This window comes from Cydia pomonella, chromosome 6 (genome assembly GCF_033807575.1).
Source record: "Cydia pomonella isolate Wapato2018A chromosome 6, ilCydPomo1, whole genome shotgun sequence".
In the NCBI taxonomy this organism is placed as follows: Eukaryota; Metazoa; Arthropoda; class Insecta; order Lepidoptera; family Tortricidae; genus Cydia; species Cydia pomonella.
In genome coordinates, this window is record NC_084708.1 from 8,268,486 (window position 1) to 8,284,644 (window position 16,159).

The 16,159-nt window shown below is 38.5% G+C and overlaps 1 protein-coding gene across 2 annotated transcripts in view; it reads right to left on the reverse strand.

Annotated features, from left to right (window-relative positions):
• Positions 1-16,159, reverse strand: part of LOC133518856 (arfGAP with SH3 domain, ANK repeat and PH domain-containing protein) — a 79,610-nt gene that overhangs the window by 6,437 nt on the left and 57,014 nt on the right. The window contains exons 5-16 of one of the 2 annotated variants that reach the window (XM_061852599.1): positions 15,535-15,780; positions 14,525-14,786; positions 14,078-14,302; positions 5,927-6,149; positions 5,513-5,693; positions 4,508-4,789; positions 3,981-4,100; positions 3,538-3,724; positions 2,677-2,799; positions 2,385-2,494; positions 1,639-1,686; positions 192-383 (exon numbers count right to left, since the gene is read on the reverse strand). In XM_061852599.1, the coding sequence (XP_061708583.1) occupies positions 192-383; positions 1,639-1,686; positions 2,385-2,494; positions 2,677-2,799; positions 3,538-3,724; positions 3,981-4,100; positions 4,508-4,789; positions 5,513-5,693; positions 5,927-6,149; positions 14,078-14,302; positions 14,525-14,786; positions 15,535-15,780 (2,199 nt within the window). The remainder of the gene's footprint in view (positions 1-191; positions 384-1,638; positions 1,687-2,384; positions 2,495-2,676; positions 2,800-3,537; positions 3,725-3,980; positions 4,101-4,507; positions 4,790-5,512; positions 5,694-5,926; positions 6,150-14,077; positions 14,303-14,524; positions 14,787-15,534; positions 15,781-16,159) is intronic. The other variant, XM_061852600.1, reaches the window with a different exon arrangement.

Here is a 16,159-nt window from a genome sequence, read left to right on the forward strand (position 1 = left end):
ATATCAATAGAAGCCGACGAAGACCTCGAATGCACGCTAGAGGTATCGGAAGCATCCAATGACCGGCTGTCTTCGTCGGCCACGCTCGCACGACCTTGAGCTGTCGCACGACAACGCACCGAGTCGACTGTCGTCTAATCCATCCTATATAACGCCCAGCTCGAACGACTAGTCACTAGAATAATACGTACCATGGTAATAGATGCAGATGGCGACCTCGAATGCACGCTAGATGTGTCCGAAACGTCCAATGACCGGCTGTCGCTCCGTCGGCCGCGTTCACGTGACCTTGAACTGTCGCACGACAACGCGCCGAGTCGACTGTCGTCTAATCCGTCCGATATGTCGCACAGCTCCAGTGACGAGTCTTGACTAGAACATTCCTGGAATGATGGAAGAAAGGTTAAAGCGTAAGATTTAATTAATTGGCGGGTATTTAGAATATGCAAATTATGATCCGTTGACAAATAATAGGTTATGTTTTTATATAATATATATTATATATTCGAAAATTTAAATGTTCTTTGGAACAAAGAGAAAGAAAGTATTAGATTTAATATTATTGTGCCATCGTAATTTTTTGTGTTAAGTACATAAAAAAACCATAAGACTTAACAAAGAGAAAAATGTCTGATACAGCGTGTTTTTCTTGTAGATGGGAAGGTGTTTTTAATTTAAGAAATAGTAAACCAAAAAGCCTACATTCTTGATTAAGTATAATGTTTATGAACATCAAAATAGTCTAACCAAAATGCTTCGAATTTGTGATTTTGTATAATAATTAATCTATAAAATCATGCTATAATGGAGTAATGGTAATGATTTTGTTAATTATTCACACAAAAAATTTGTTATGAAAACGGAACGAACACCAAAATCAACCGTTATTTTGAATATGTCACCACTAAACCGTAACTTGTTTTAGTCGTCTATGTAGCGTTTAACTAATATGTATAAACCAAGAATAAACGTCTAATATTCTATTTCTAAAAGATATTACGCGAGAGCTAATGCAAAATTAAAACTAAGAATGAAAATCACAACTTAAAATCGTTACGGTTAAGCTGTAAGCAAGTACATCATGCAAAATGGTAGAATTGTAACCATAAGCTACGCAATGCCAAGTTTTGCATAAATAAAACATAACTTATGGCGTTGCTAAATATACTAAACATTGCCAAGAGTTTTTTGCCAATAACGATACTTTGTCGAGAACCGAATATAATTTTATTTTTCTCTAAGAGTAAATTTGAGACTTTTGAAGATATTACCTGTTTAATATTGACAATCACTGAAGACTATTCAATATTCAAAAGAATCGCCAGTTTATTTATAAATTAGTACAGTAGCCGTAAGATATATCGGAGCGGCCAGTGTTCACAAATATCTGAACAGAACCTCTATGGTCTAACATCATTGTCTGAATGAGTTAACAAGATAGTTTATTTATGATTTTATACTGATTTTGGTGTTAATAATTCCCTATAAAGAAGATCTACCAAGTGATTGCCAATATTAAAATTAGAGCAGCGGTCCAAACGCACAAACTATTGCCCTGTGTATCACATGAAAATAAACAAAAGTCAGGGGTAAATCAAACAGGGGTAAGCGAGTTACACTAAAGCTCTCTTTCGTTACCCTTCTCAGTTTCGCTTTCGCCTTATCCAGGTGCAATCTATTTTTCTTCTGAAGCAAAAACAAACATAATCTGTACTCTATGTTAGTTGCTTGTGATAAGTTCACTGATGGATCTATGTGAACTCTTAGCCGTTAATTTAAATGTTACATTGAGTTACTATTTACAAAGTTTGTAAATTTTTAATGTTATGGATGGTGTAGTAGTTACTGAACTTGGCCGGACACACTCCTATGTATCTATAGTAAATAAAAACCTTAAATATTAAAGGCCTTGTATTACTTATAAGTCCTTTTTATAACATATGAAATCTTATTTCTGTCTAAATATTCTTTATTGAGGACATAAGATCACATCACAATATCCGATTAGAGATGTATTTATTTGAATAGTTGAATAATAGATTAAAACGCTACTCGTATTTCCACAAGCCGATAGCGACTAGTGTGTCATCCAGTAATCGCTCTATCACTGCACGCGCGCCGTACATCGCACATTAATATACGCCGCGAACAGCTAGTGAGCCTATCGCAAATAGACGCGTCCACGTATTAGATTAATATTATTAGTCTATGAACTGGGGCCAATTTCTCGTACGGTATTAGACTAATATTGACGGACTGTCAAGTCGTATGGGTTACCATGGCGACGCACTAATAATATAGACTAATAGCGTTCGAGAAATGGGCCCCACGCCGCACCTTAGCTTCTAGGTGAGGGTGAAGTGTAAACTGAATATGATGTGTACCTTCCTCGGCGGCGGCGTGGGCTCGTCGCGGTGCGCGCCGTTGAGCAGCGAGCCGGGCGGCGGCGTCGGCGGCGGCGCGGCCGGCCGCGGCTTCGTCGCGCCGTGGGACACTGACAACAAACCAACCAAAACCTATTGTCACAATTGTAAATTATAGATAGACGGGTTCATTTTAAGTAAAACTTAAATAAATCAACCGCCTTCAACCAAGAAGTAAAAGGGCTATTACGATTTCCTCACAAGTCGCTGTACAAGCTTTACAAAGTGGAATCTATGTAAGGAGATCGCTCACAATGTAAGGAGCGCGTGCTGTCCGCCGACGGCGACGGCGTGGAGCGCGGGTGCGGCGGCGGGTGCGCCAGCGCCACGGCGGGCGGCAGCGGCGCCGCGCGCTTCTTCAGGCTGCCGATGTTGTCTGCGACACACGGAAACTAACCTTTAGCAGTACTCTCACAACTGTGAGATTAATGTACGATGGATGGCTCACAGAGATCACTTCGCTCACGCGGACGGGACGCGTCTTGGTACGAAGGGATTTGAACCTTGTATGCAGATGTTACACTTCATAATCAAATAGCAGTACGCACATGTAACTCCTCTGGAGTTGCAGGCGTACATAGGCTACGGAGACTGCTTACCATCAGGCGGGCCGTATGCTTGTTTGCCACCGACGTAGTATAAAAATGTATCTGTGATGGCGAATAAAGCGTATCGTATCGTAGTAAAACGAATCGTAAATTATTTAGCTGAAATTGAAACCATGTACGGGTAAATAGCGCGCGGCCACAGAGGATATAATAATAATAATAAGTTTATTTCAGAATTCAATTATTCCATATATTCACTTAAATCTATACACATTTTTACATTTAAAACTAGGTGGACAGCATGTGGATCTGATTCCAATAGGGATAAGGGACCATCTTCCCGTCCTGCCACTGTCTTCAGGAGTGGTATTATTATTATAAAGTGTAATGCACCCGTCGCCTCACTAGATAGATGAGTACGTACCTGTATCTAAGAGTACACAAAGTTATTGTTGACACCCGAACGGGCTTAAAGTGCAGTATTTCTTAATTCAACTAATTTTCAATACAAGTTTATATCGCGAAAACTTCGGGTCCCACAACGAACCCTGTAAACCGTAACTCACAGACGTTAGGTTTCCTGGGCAGCGTGCCGGGCGCGGGCGCGGGCGGGTGGTGCAGCGAGTCGCAGGTGGAGGAGCGCGAGCGCAGCACGGGCGAGTCGCCGCCCGACCGCTCGCGCTCGCCCGCTCCCAAGTAGGAGGGCGGTCGGGAGCGCGGGCATTTCTTTTCGGGCGTTACGCTGCCGTTTTGCTGAAATTTTAACATTTTAAGTAAATTTGTGTATTTAGACTAAACTTTACATTTTTGCGAATCATATGTTAATGTTTTCTATGGTTTTTTTTTGCGATTTCTGGGTTAGCTCTATAGTAAATATTATTCCACACTCCTCAGAGTGTGGCCAGACATAACAGAATCAATCTAACTCTTTTAGTATTTACTTTTCCCTATCATTCTGGTAACATAGTACACAATTTGCACGTATTAGTTGAATAAAATCTAATCTTACCCTTTCATCGATGACGGTATCGTCATCTGAGAAGTCTGTCGAGCCATCATCATGCGACAAATTCCAATCGATGTTGATATTCTCAAACATACTTTTCTCCCGCTTGTCCACATTTTCCAGCTGAAACATGAAATAATTGTATTAATGTACTACTAACAGCAACTCATAACCCACTTTATCATATTTCATGAGGGTTTTGCGATTGATCAGTAAAAGTGATTTGGCGTAGGGTTGGTTGCACCATCTGTCCCCGATAAGACGTGTGGTATTTTTTTTAATGGGAAACTCACTGATCAAAAATTTTAATCAGTCCGCCAAGTGTGGTACAACTGGGCTTAAGTTGTTTTGACGCTAAAAAGATACAACATAAATATCCTTTACCGTAGGGTAGATAACGGTCCGGCTAACACACTCCACAGCTGGTATGTGCATAAAACTTTCCAAATCACACACCAACGTCCGAGTTACAGATATCATATGCCAGAAAAGAGTATAAAAAGGGTAATAAAATGATTCTTAACACTCACCAACTCCTGACACGCATGATGTCCAAGCGTCCTCGCAATTAACAAAGCCGTCCTTCCACTGCCATCTTTAATACTAACATCCGCGCCCGCCTTTAACAATAATTTCATAGGCTCCGTCCGATCCGTCGCCGCACATAAATGTAGCGCCGTCATGCCCGAAGATGTGGTTTTGTCTAAGAGTTGGGCGCCTCCGTTTTGGACTAGAAAATCAACGATGTGGAGAAAGGAGCCGTCGCCTAATTCCCGGGATATTGCTAGGAGTAACGCCGTTTCGCCGCAGTCCTGAAATTAGACATTTTTTTAACACCTGGCTTCCCATCAAAGAGAAACAAAATTGAATCCTAAATGTAAAATCCAAGGTTGTTTTTTGGAGGACAAAAGGCGCTCTAGAAGTTGAGCTGTTAAAGAAAGTCTTCGGAGAAAGGGAATTCAAAGTATCCTTAGATCTACGCCTCGTGTTTGATTTTTAATAACATTCTCAGCCATATTACAACAATAATACTCAGCGTAGAACCGATTTCCCCCGAATAGAAACTAAATCAGTATTTTGTGTTTTTGATAAACTCCTTATAACTGAAGAACATACGCTTTAGATCAAAAAATATTTCAGAACATGACTCTGGTGCTAGAAGCATACAGGCAATATAATAACATTATTATAACTGTTGTAAATTAAATACACTTCAAGACAAATACGTGTTGTTACAAATATGTACGTGTACATGTGTGGAAAATTGGCAGTATTTATCCACATTAGCATATTATAGTTACATGCGCAATAAAGTCAGACAATGCGCTATAAAATTTCCGTCGTACACGAGGGACAACAACAGGACGATAATTGAATTACTTTAGCTTCACATACTTAGTGAGCAAGTTAAGAGTCACAGCCAAGTACGCTCTTTTATGGTCAACTTTTATTTTTATAGCATTAGAAAATGCACGAATAATCATATAATTGAAGGGCAAGACGATAATTTAACCACTTTAGCCCAACGTACTTACTGAGCAAGGCAGTGTCGCAGCTAAGTCTGCGCCTTCGGCGTACGCTTGTAGTAAGTTTTGTAAGTGCCCGTTGTTGACTGCATGTTCAACTTCGGATAGTTTTTCTGCCGCATCTCTACACGTTTGCGCGGCCCACGCTCTGTATACGTATTTTTCTCGGATGAACCTTAGCCGTTCTTCCCTGAAAATATTATACACGCAATGTTAATACTGAATTATCCGATGCAAATAAAAATGTATTAAATAAGCAGGTTATCTTATGGCACTAAAATACTGTAATAAAATATCGAGAATGATTTTATACGTAGTTTATGTACTTGCGAACTAAGCAGAGAGATCAACGATACTTAAACTAAACAACCTGCTATTTGTTACTCGATAATCCTACATAATTTTTATTATAACTTCACTTACATTGAGCTTTCTGGCGTCAACTTGTCCCTCTCATCTAGCATATTCTCCATAATTTCGTTAAACATCTGGTTGCCCATATGCCTCGCGATGAGCAACTGCGATGTGCTGAGCCGGTCGAGCGTAAGAGACTGGATCCGGGATATATGCACACCTAGCTCCCGGTGACTTCCTGAACACTCTATACAGACTATTACGCCGAAGTTTGTTGATAGCCATGTGGGATCTGGAATGAGTCAAAGTAATATGTTAAACTTAATATCAAAAGAATGAATAAGTCCCCTTTTAGTTAATTTAGTTTTTCCTTTTTTCCGGTAAATACCGGTTTATTTCGGCTTTCCTACGAACTATTAACTATAAGTACACGAACGTTTTAAGAACCTTATTGTAACCTAAAAAACAGTTTGTTCGACGAGCGACGAAACGGCCGGCCGGCCGGCCTGGTGGTCTGTCACGTAAACCTAGATACAAACATAGCTTGCATAGAAAGAAACCGTTTTTTATTGCTCCAAACCGGTTAATTTGACAAGAATTGTTCTCAACAAAAAGGTTTAAAAATAACGGTTTTCGAGCGAAACCGAAATTAGAAGGTTATGCGCCAAGTACATCATAATGGTTTGGAAATTTAACCGGTTTCCGAGCCTTGCTACCTGTTTTTCCATGCCATACAACCGTCAATATAACGCATGTCCGGAACTTTTAAAAATAGTAATACCACGTAACGCTACTTGAAGTTATCGGTTACACTTCTGTGCCCCCAACACATATGGCTTTGTATTTACATAACCATAAAATGAAAAGGTGAGCATCATAACATAATCTCGTATAGACTATATTAATATGTACACCATTCTAAAAATCAATAAGGTATGTGTTGAAGCTTGTACAAATTGAAAATTCTAATTTAAATTTCAAATGAACCTAATTATGCATGCAATCGTAAAAAGTTTCTGCACTAATTAACAATACCAATCGAGTGCTGATAACGATTCTGTAATTAACATGTGGATACGAGTCGGAAATGGAGTTCCTTCCTGCGGCGATTGGTGGTCAAGGTTGTGGTTTCATAACAGCTAATCGGTCATGGTCTCGGTATTAGAGTATTCTACCACAGTGTCGTTTGTGAAGGCTTGTTATTTTAATGAGTGCTAGGAAGCGGAGTCTTCTTTCGACACAGTTAAAATTTTAAGCCAACTCGAGGTATAGGTAATTAGGTACCACTAGAATAAAAATCAGCTTAATAGCAGTTTCTGAATTACGAACAAACCGTTCGTAAGATAAGCGATAATAAATTAGAATGATCCTTTTCAGACGTCTCATATTTCTTAGTACGAAAAAGCTGGGTCAATATTTCATTGTAACTAACTTACAGTAGAATAAAATTACGCAGTATGAAATTGTAACGTACTTTTTGATTGAAAACAACACTATCGTATTTCATTGTATTTCAATAAAATGTTTCTAATACTTATCACAGTGGCCTAATATCTAGTCCTCTTGTCACAGTGGCCTAATATCTAGTCCTCTTATCACAGTGGCCTAATATCTAGTCTTCTTTCACAAAGTGAAATGAGAAACTAGGTAACGAGGTGAGAAACTGGTTCTAAACTGAAAATTCGAACATTTCGAACTTCGGTAAATGAAACTACCCAGAGCTCTACACCTGCATGCAAATATGGGTTTAAAGGTCGTTCTAAATTCCGGGAAAACTTTGATGTAATCTAGATAGATTTTAGATTAGTTTGTGCTCGGCGTTCAACACGGTTCCAATGATTTGAACAAAAATCCATTGCTCGGACTAGATTTTCAGAGATTTCAATTCAGATCAGATACGAAACATATATAACACTTATTCGACCACGAAAACTGTGTAAAATTCGGGGCCTAAGTTAGCGACAGGATAAACGCTGCGAACGGGTATTATTCAGGCGCGGGTGTTGGGCGACGAGCAGGGTTTTATTCCGCTTCATTGGACTTCGCGTGCAAACTGTACACAGTTTCAGGTTGCAGTCCGAACGAGAGCGCATTGCTTTCTCAAACTAAGGAAGCCACAGTATGCATGCGCCGTGTTGTGTAACTGCAGGGTATGCCGGGCAAGCAAGGCTCCCTTACGATTCCTCGGAGCTTGTGCGAAGAGCGCGGTCTTCACGCACTAACAATACGAGGAAAAATTGTAAACGTAAACACACAATAGATTACTCTGGAATGCGTGCTATTCGGATGTTTCATAACGCGTTAACTGGCGGTCATGGCCTCTCTGAGCGTGTGAAATTGAAGCACCGCGTAGTATGTAACAAAGTGATCAACTCATAGGCGATAATCACATAGACTCCGCATTGTGAAACGTTTACGAAGACTCACTGCCTCTCGCTTTCGAGTTTTTACCCTTTGCGAGTCCTTTACCATTAGAAGGGCACTCTTCTAATAGTAAAGGAAAGGATTCGCCCAGAACCGCAACATACAGCGCATTCGAGAACATTACAAATCATCTACGAAAATCAAGTCTACAATTTCAATTTTCATAGTAAAACGACTCATAGTAATTTGTTAGTACCTATTCGCTATGTGCACGACTGTCACGCAACCTAGCGTCCGGCAGTCTAGGGGAAAACGTCAATGTACTACATCTTATAAAACTACTCCAAAACCAAAAATTACTGAAGAGATTTTCATACGACTTTCATCTATCAATAGAATGATTCTTGAGGAAGTTTTAGGTATATAACTTGTTAAGGTTTTGTGTAAATTGGTTTAAATATAACGATGTTGTCGGAAAAAATCACGCTGGCTAGGAGCGTTAATCGAACACGTTGCCTAATCTGTTACACACAATGTATGGTGGAGTTGTCTCTCTTTCATGGTTCTACAAAAAAGTCCACGATGTTGAATGTCTATCTTTTAAGGATAACTTACTCTACCTATTCTTAACTTCTGGAAAAACATCACATAGTATGTGGCATTTGCAAAGCTATTTACACGGATACAGTATTAATAATTATCAAATTAAACACGTAGTTATATTAAGCATTTCATACAGATTACAGTGGTCCCTTACACCATACAATTTAAATGAATATTTCAGGAGTAATCATAAATTAAAGTTTCATTTCGAACCATATAACTTGCACGAAATGTTAAAGACGCTATCCCGCTATGCACTTCGCACGGTCCCAATACAATATTAATTCTTCTCTAATGGTAGTATATGTATAGGTTATGATCATACATAATAAGGCTGCAAGAAGCATGCATCTCACAGCAGTGCCTCAAGTATGGACATTCGAACCTGTCCGCAATTGAGCGCAGGATGGGGTTGGGGCTGGCTCGCACCCGGCGCACCCCTAAGGGAATGAAACTAACACTTACGCTTTGGAAAGCCATTTTTTATGATATAAGAGGCAAACGAGCAGACGAATCGCCTGAAGGTAAACGATTACCCCCCCCCCCATGGGTACCCGAAGCACCAGAGGGGTTCAGTCAACTGTCAGGTGCTCAGTCTTATCCGGACATGTCCGGTTTTTTACGATTCATGCCACCCAAATCATAATGAGTGTGGCTTGTTCAGCTTTTCTCGGGCTTTTGCATATTTATCAAAGTTTAAAAAGGTCTATAGGGCTAATTGAAACCAAACGATTCTAGGTCGGACGAGTTTGGCCAGATTTAATATATAGCGTCGCTAGAAGTGATATCATATTTAATACTAATTTAGTGTAAGACCGCGAATAGTCTTATATGCTCCGTCTAGTAGGTAAGCAATCTGGTATTTTACAAAGTGATCAGCTACTGTTCCGGATGGTTCAATGAGAGTTTTTTTGTTTAATTACGATTAGATTAATGGAAACAATAGAATCGATTCCACAGTCACGCAATTTTAATGTTCTAAACATGTTCCATCACGTTTTTCTGATGCGGTGTAAATATCATAGTAGAGATAACATACTCGTAATTACTCTGCAAACTAAGGTAGTCACGTCTGAAAAGATCGATACGAAAAATGTGCCAAAAATATGTAAACTACACTACCTCAATATATAGGCAATAGAGTTGTGTATACATATTTTTGGTACTTTTTTCGTATCAATATTTTCTTACATCTAAGTCTCTTTAACCGCCTTAAAAAAAGGTTCCCATTTTGACCCGTATGTTTGTATGTAGGGTCACCTGTTCAACAGTTAACCACCTAATATTCAAAGCATCACACCGCGTAATAGGTCAATCAGAGCCAACTTTTTTCTACTTTTACCGAAAGGTAAGTTATCTGGCTACAATTTGGCATTTAAGAATATTTCGTATACTTAACAGTTCTTGAGAAAGTCATGTTTTAAAAAAAAATGGGAAATGGCTAACTGTGTCCACCCCCTAGTACACTATTAACCGGGGGGGTATGCTACAATTAACCATGGCGTACACAGTTAATCACTCAATATAAATAATTATTTATTTTGAAATAATAACCCCATTCGTTATAATATTAGGCTTTTATTTTGAAATAAAGGGTACATTCGACAAAATCAACAAAAAAACATAATCTTCTTACGTTAGTTAGGAACAAAATAAATTGTTTATGAATTCAACAATTTAACTTAAAGTTTTGAAACATTAATGATATCAAAAGCATTTTTTATTATAATTATATCTATATGAGTGAGTTTTGACTTCTTAAATATAAAATTAGAACTAACTTATACGCTTAATAGGACATACGACTATGGAGATCCAATTAGTTTCATTATAATCTTCTTATTAATTATTGGCACGAAATCAGTCTCAAATCAGTGTTTTAAAATACTAATAAGCCTCATATTTATAATAATTGGCCTTTATAAACTTATTAATCAACAAACATATAGATTTTAAATTGTGGAAAAAAGACTCAACGTTGTGTTTGTTGAAGGCAGTCGCCCTTCCTAAACTACAAGCTTCTGGCTTTCTTAGGGAGATTTCTGGATGTCTTTTTCTAAATGCACGCAGCCATTCTATTCCAGCCATTTTTTCACGTATCCATGTTGGTGGTATATTATCGTGGTCGTTAATTTTGGCCATTTGATATGCGATACGACGGCAATCTCTAGTAGTGAGGCCGTAAAACAGTAAAGCACAATGTTAAATATATTTGACTAACTCTTGTTCCTCCTCTGAAGTAAAAATTTTATTCACTTCGTAGTTTGTTGTCCAACGCACTGGCTGACCAGCATTTTCATTGGCTCTTTTCACGTACAGGCGGACGGTCGGATAACTAAGTTTGCATTCTTTACTAGCCTTCCTTATGCTCATTCCAGCTTGGACTAATTCTATAGCCTTCTTCATGTCATCTGCGGAATGGCCTCCTTTCTTTCGTTCTGGTTGCTTACTACGCCCCATCTAAAAAATAAATTAAATCAAAATTGAAAAAAGCAGCAAACAAATAAAGCTTGACAAATAATTGGGGTATGGTACACAATTAATCTCATGCGGTACACAATTAACCATAGTTAGTACACAGTTAACCATGGTTAACTGTAGAACGTACCGTTTTGGTTAATTGTAGACCACCCCACTCCCGAAGCCGTTACGCAAACCTCATTTTTAAATGAGCGTCACTACGCACACAAGTACTTTACCAGATGGAACATGTTTAGTTAGTCTACACAACGAACATATAAGCATCTATGTGATGCTAAGCTAAAACGAGTAAAGAGAAAAAGTACTCACGTTGTTTTTTCACGTGTCTTCATTAAAAAAACACAAAATCGTTCTTCACACAACCGGCGCGCACGCTAGCTCGCGGCAAACTGGGGACGGGGGAGAGGGGCTATTCCGTCATTCATCGCGCGGCGCTGCACGAAGTGGCAACATCGCGTTTGCAAATTATAGCGATGGTTAACTGTGTCCACATGGTTAACTGTTGAACAGGAGACCCTATGTATGTTTGTCCGCGATTATCTCGCGATTGGCTGAACCAATTTTGACGCGGTTTTCAGAAAAGTTTTTGTTATATTCTAGAGAAGGTTTTAGTATATATGGATCGTTTGAAAAACAATTGGAATAAACGCAACCTATTTTGTTACTCTAGCTGTATGTTTAAGCTGTTTGTATATTATCCATATATACATATTCGTACAAATATAAATATTATAAATGCCAAAGTTTGTCTGTCTGGCCGTTACCTCTTCGCGCTTGACCACTGAAGCATTTTAGTTGAAATTAATATACAGATATGTAATTTGAGTCCCAGAGAAGGACGTAAGATAGTTTTTATCCCAGAAATATTCCATTAAGGGAGTGAAATTTTTGGGTGTAAGTTTGGTGTGGGGAATCAATAAACGATGAAACGATTGAGATGAAATTTGATATAGTTTGAGTTGTGGGAAAGATCACATAAGAATGTAAAATGGAGGTGGAAGTTTATAAAGGAAATCAATAATTTCTTACGACTTTTATCATTTAACCTTTTGTAAGAAATAAATAATGTTTAAGCATTTTTGACTAATTAGGTAGTCATCCCTTTAGGGGGTGAAATTTACAAATTCCACGCAGCAGAAATCGCGGACAAACGCCTGGTATCTATATATTCATAAATTATAACCCTAGACAAACTAAATCTTAGTTACACTAATACGATGAAATAATATCTAAACCTAATAACTATTTACAAATCATTTAGCAGCGAAACGTCATCATCGCGCTTATTTTCGAGGTTGGCCACTACTAACACTAGTAATAGCCCAAAACTAAATGTAGAACCTAACTATAAACAAACTTTAACGTAAAATAAATGAAGTACCTATTTACTTAAAAGTAAAAAAAAAAATGACGAGATAAAAAACGTTACTTAAATGAAGTACTTATTATCATCATGATCATCGATATCATTATCACTAAAAAGTAAAAAAAAAGGAATAAAAAGCAAAACTAAAATAACTTAATTTCATATCTTTTTAAAAAAAGCGATCAAGTGCGAGTCGGACTCGCCCATGAAGGGTTTCGTACCACTTATGACTTATAAAAAAAACTACTTACTAGATCTCGTTCAAACCAATTTTCGGTGGAAGTTTGCATGGTAATGTACATCATATATTTTTTTTAGGTTTATCATTCTCTTATTTTAGAAGTTACAGGGGGGGGACACATTTTACCACTTTGGAAGTGTCTCTCGCGCAAACTATTCAGTTTAGAAAAAAATTATATTAGAAACCTCAATATCATTTTCAATTCATCTCAAGACCTATCCATAGATACCCCACACGTATGGGTTTGATGAAAATCTTAATGCGGTTCATAGAATACATCTACTTACCAAGTTTGAACAGTATAGCTCTTATAGTTTCGGAAAAAAGTGGCTGTGACATAATCGGACAGACAGACGGACATGATGAATCTATAAGGGTTCCGTTTTTTGCCACTTGGCTACGCAACCCTAAAAAGGGAACCACCTTCAAAAACCTAACCCACTGAAAAGGACAAAATAATTTGTATATACCCCACCCCTATCCTTGTCTACGTGTCCAGTCCCTATCTCGTCGTAAAGCAATTTTCTGCCAAAAAGTAATTAATACTTAATAATAAAAAAAAAATAACCATCCTGGCTGACTTCAAAAACTAAGTAATTACCAGGATGGTTATTATTTTTTTTATTATTAAGTGAAAGTAATAAAAGAAACTTAAATGATGCCCAAGTTCCTCATGAGTCATTGTTTCCTCTAACAAACCAGTTTATTTACTGTACGATTATTGCCGTATTTAATTTTAGTATGACTCATTTTTAGCTCATTCACTTTACACAATCAATACCGAAGTAATGGCGCTCATTATAGAACGTGCGGATTTGAATAACTGGTTAAAAATTAAATGACAGAACAGCGCCATATATTTTGCGTTAACCGGATTGCCAACTATAACAATTTTATTGACAATCTGGTCTACTTAAAGTAGGTACGACTTTAAATCCGACTATAAGACGTAGATCCATATGGAATACACTATAGCAGTTCACTTGTAAATTATCATTTAATGAAGATTCGTAGTCCGCACACAATTGGTTTTATGGCTTGGCCATCTTCATCATGTAATAGACCGTTGTAAGACGGCTTTCGCCCCTTGCCTCCTGTTCAGCGTATCAACACGCCTTGTGTGTGATTGACTTCTAGAAAAGTGATTCAGTTGAGAAAAACTTACCATTGGTAGACCCGCAATCTGCACACACTTGGTTCCCCGGCATAGCCCTCACAGCCCTTATAATGGACCGCTGTAGGTCCAACAACGAGTGCCCCGAGTCGTTGCTTTCCCCCGCTTGCTGATGGAACGCCCTCATCAAAGCGCCCTCCTTGCAGTTGACTAGAACTGACGCCCACGCTCGCTGTTCGCTGTCGTCCTCGGCTTGAAAGTGGTAAGTACGGTTATCTGCAATTGCGAAAAGGCATTTACTTTAAAAATAGTTGACCACCATTAACTTTAAATAAGATCTAACAATATGTTAGCGTCATCATTCATGGCAAAACAATAAATTTAAATATAAAATCAATTAGTATGCTGCAGGGAAAGAAATGATCCGAGTAGCCTTCCGACTCATTGTGTACGTCTCCAGTAACATAGTGTAAGGTAATATAAAGTGTAGGTACTTACATGAGACTAGATCAAACGCCCGCTTATCATCAGCAGCGACTTTTATTTGGCACGTAAGAAGATTGACCCTCGCGGGTGGTTTGTTTTCGTCGGCGTGGAAGATGTCCAGGTAACCCTCGGCTGTGACTCGGCATCGCCGTTTTTGCCACACTCTCCGGACTTTCCCTTCGGATTTTTTGAGCAAATAGCCACTTCTTGTGACGCCATGTTGCTTGTCGCCTTGAAGTTGGTGAAGCGAGTAACCGCCTAACGATGACGCTACCTAAAAAGGTATATCGAGGGAATAGTAGACTTTAATGATGTTCCCTAGATTCTAGATTCGTGAAATAAAATATAAACATTTTAAAACAAGCCTAATAAATAGATGTATTTTTAAGATAAGAGATAGCAATGGAGAAAGTGGAACATTGTATAAGTAGAATGAAGATAAGACTAAAAACTGAAGTTTGTAGACAGATAACGACTCTGTAGGACACTATAACATCACAAATACATAATTATACAAAATGTAGGTACAAACAGAAAAGCACGATTAACAACCGGCACCATTTTATTACTGTAACCGTTTATTGCACTTCCGTGCAGTTATCGTAGAGGCAGTTATCTTCTAAAAGATAAATATGTGTTTTTGTGATGTTGTAGTTGCTTTGCTTATCATGCGACTGAATAATACTAAAGTACCTACGTGAGATCTTAGAACGTATTTTTCATTCTTAACGTTTCATTCTCTCGACATGATAAACATCATTAGTTTAAGAGTAGGTATTTACAAAATCTTAAATACTCTCTAAGATTTCTTAAATACGCACTGTAACCATATTTTATAGTTTCTACAATCAAATCATGAACTAGTATTTATACTAGTGAAAGCCCGCTCCACGCAATGAGCGTTAGCATCTCGCGAATGCGGAGTAAGATGTCTAGACAACCGCGCATTTTCCTCTGGCATGCAGCCGCGTTGTACTAGAGCACTAAAATTATACGGCTATTATATTACTGTTACAACCCACCTCCCTATCCTGCGGAGCAGCTGCCCGCAGCATATTCCGTAACTCCAGCAACCTCTTCCTCTCGTCGTCCTGCTGCTGCCGAATCTTCTGAAGTTGTACACTCAAATCCGCCACATACACTCCAAAATGCTCTATCGTCTTCAGTCCATCTTGGAAATAGTTCGTCTGCGCGTGGTAATATTCTACCAAATGCTGTAGTAATTCTATGCCCTTCTTTGTCTTTATCTCGTTGAACTTTATCAGGTACTAAAACAAGGGGATTAAATTAGTTTTTATAGATGGAAGCGCGCCAGCTTTAGCAGTGGCTTAAATTGAGTACGAAATTGATATAGCAAATAGGACGCGTGTGCCGGACGCAACATGCGGACTGTCTGTGGAAACGCACAAATATTACTAGCTGCCCTTCCGCGAGTTAAAATTACTCTTGATGACGCGTAAACGCGCATCCTCGTAGAAGTTGCGGTTGTGCAATAATAATACGATGCGCGACCTTGCACAACTGTTGGCGACTCGCCGACTGGCGTCACGAGCTTATCGATACTTTACATCATTGATTACCGTATCAAAAACTAATAGTAGTAATAGTTACCTTAAATTAGTAACAAAGTTATTATCTACATTGTAG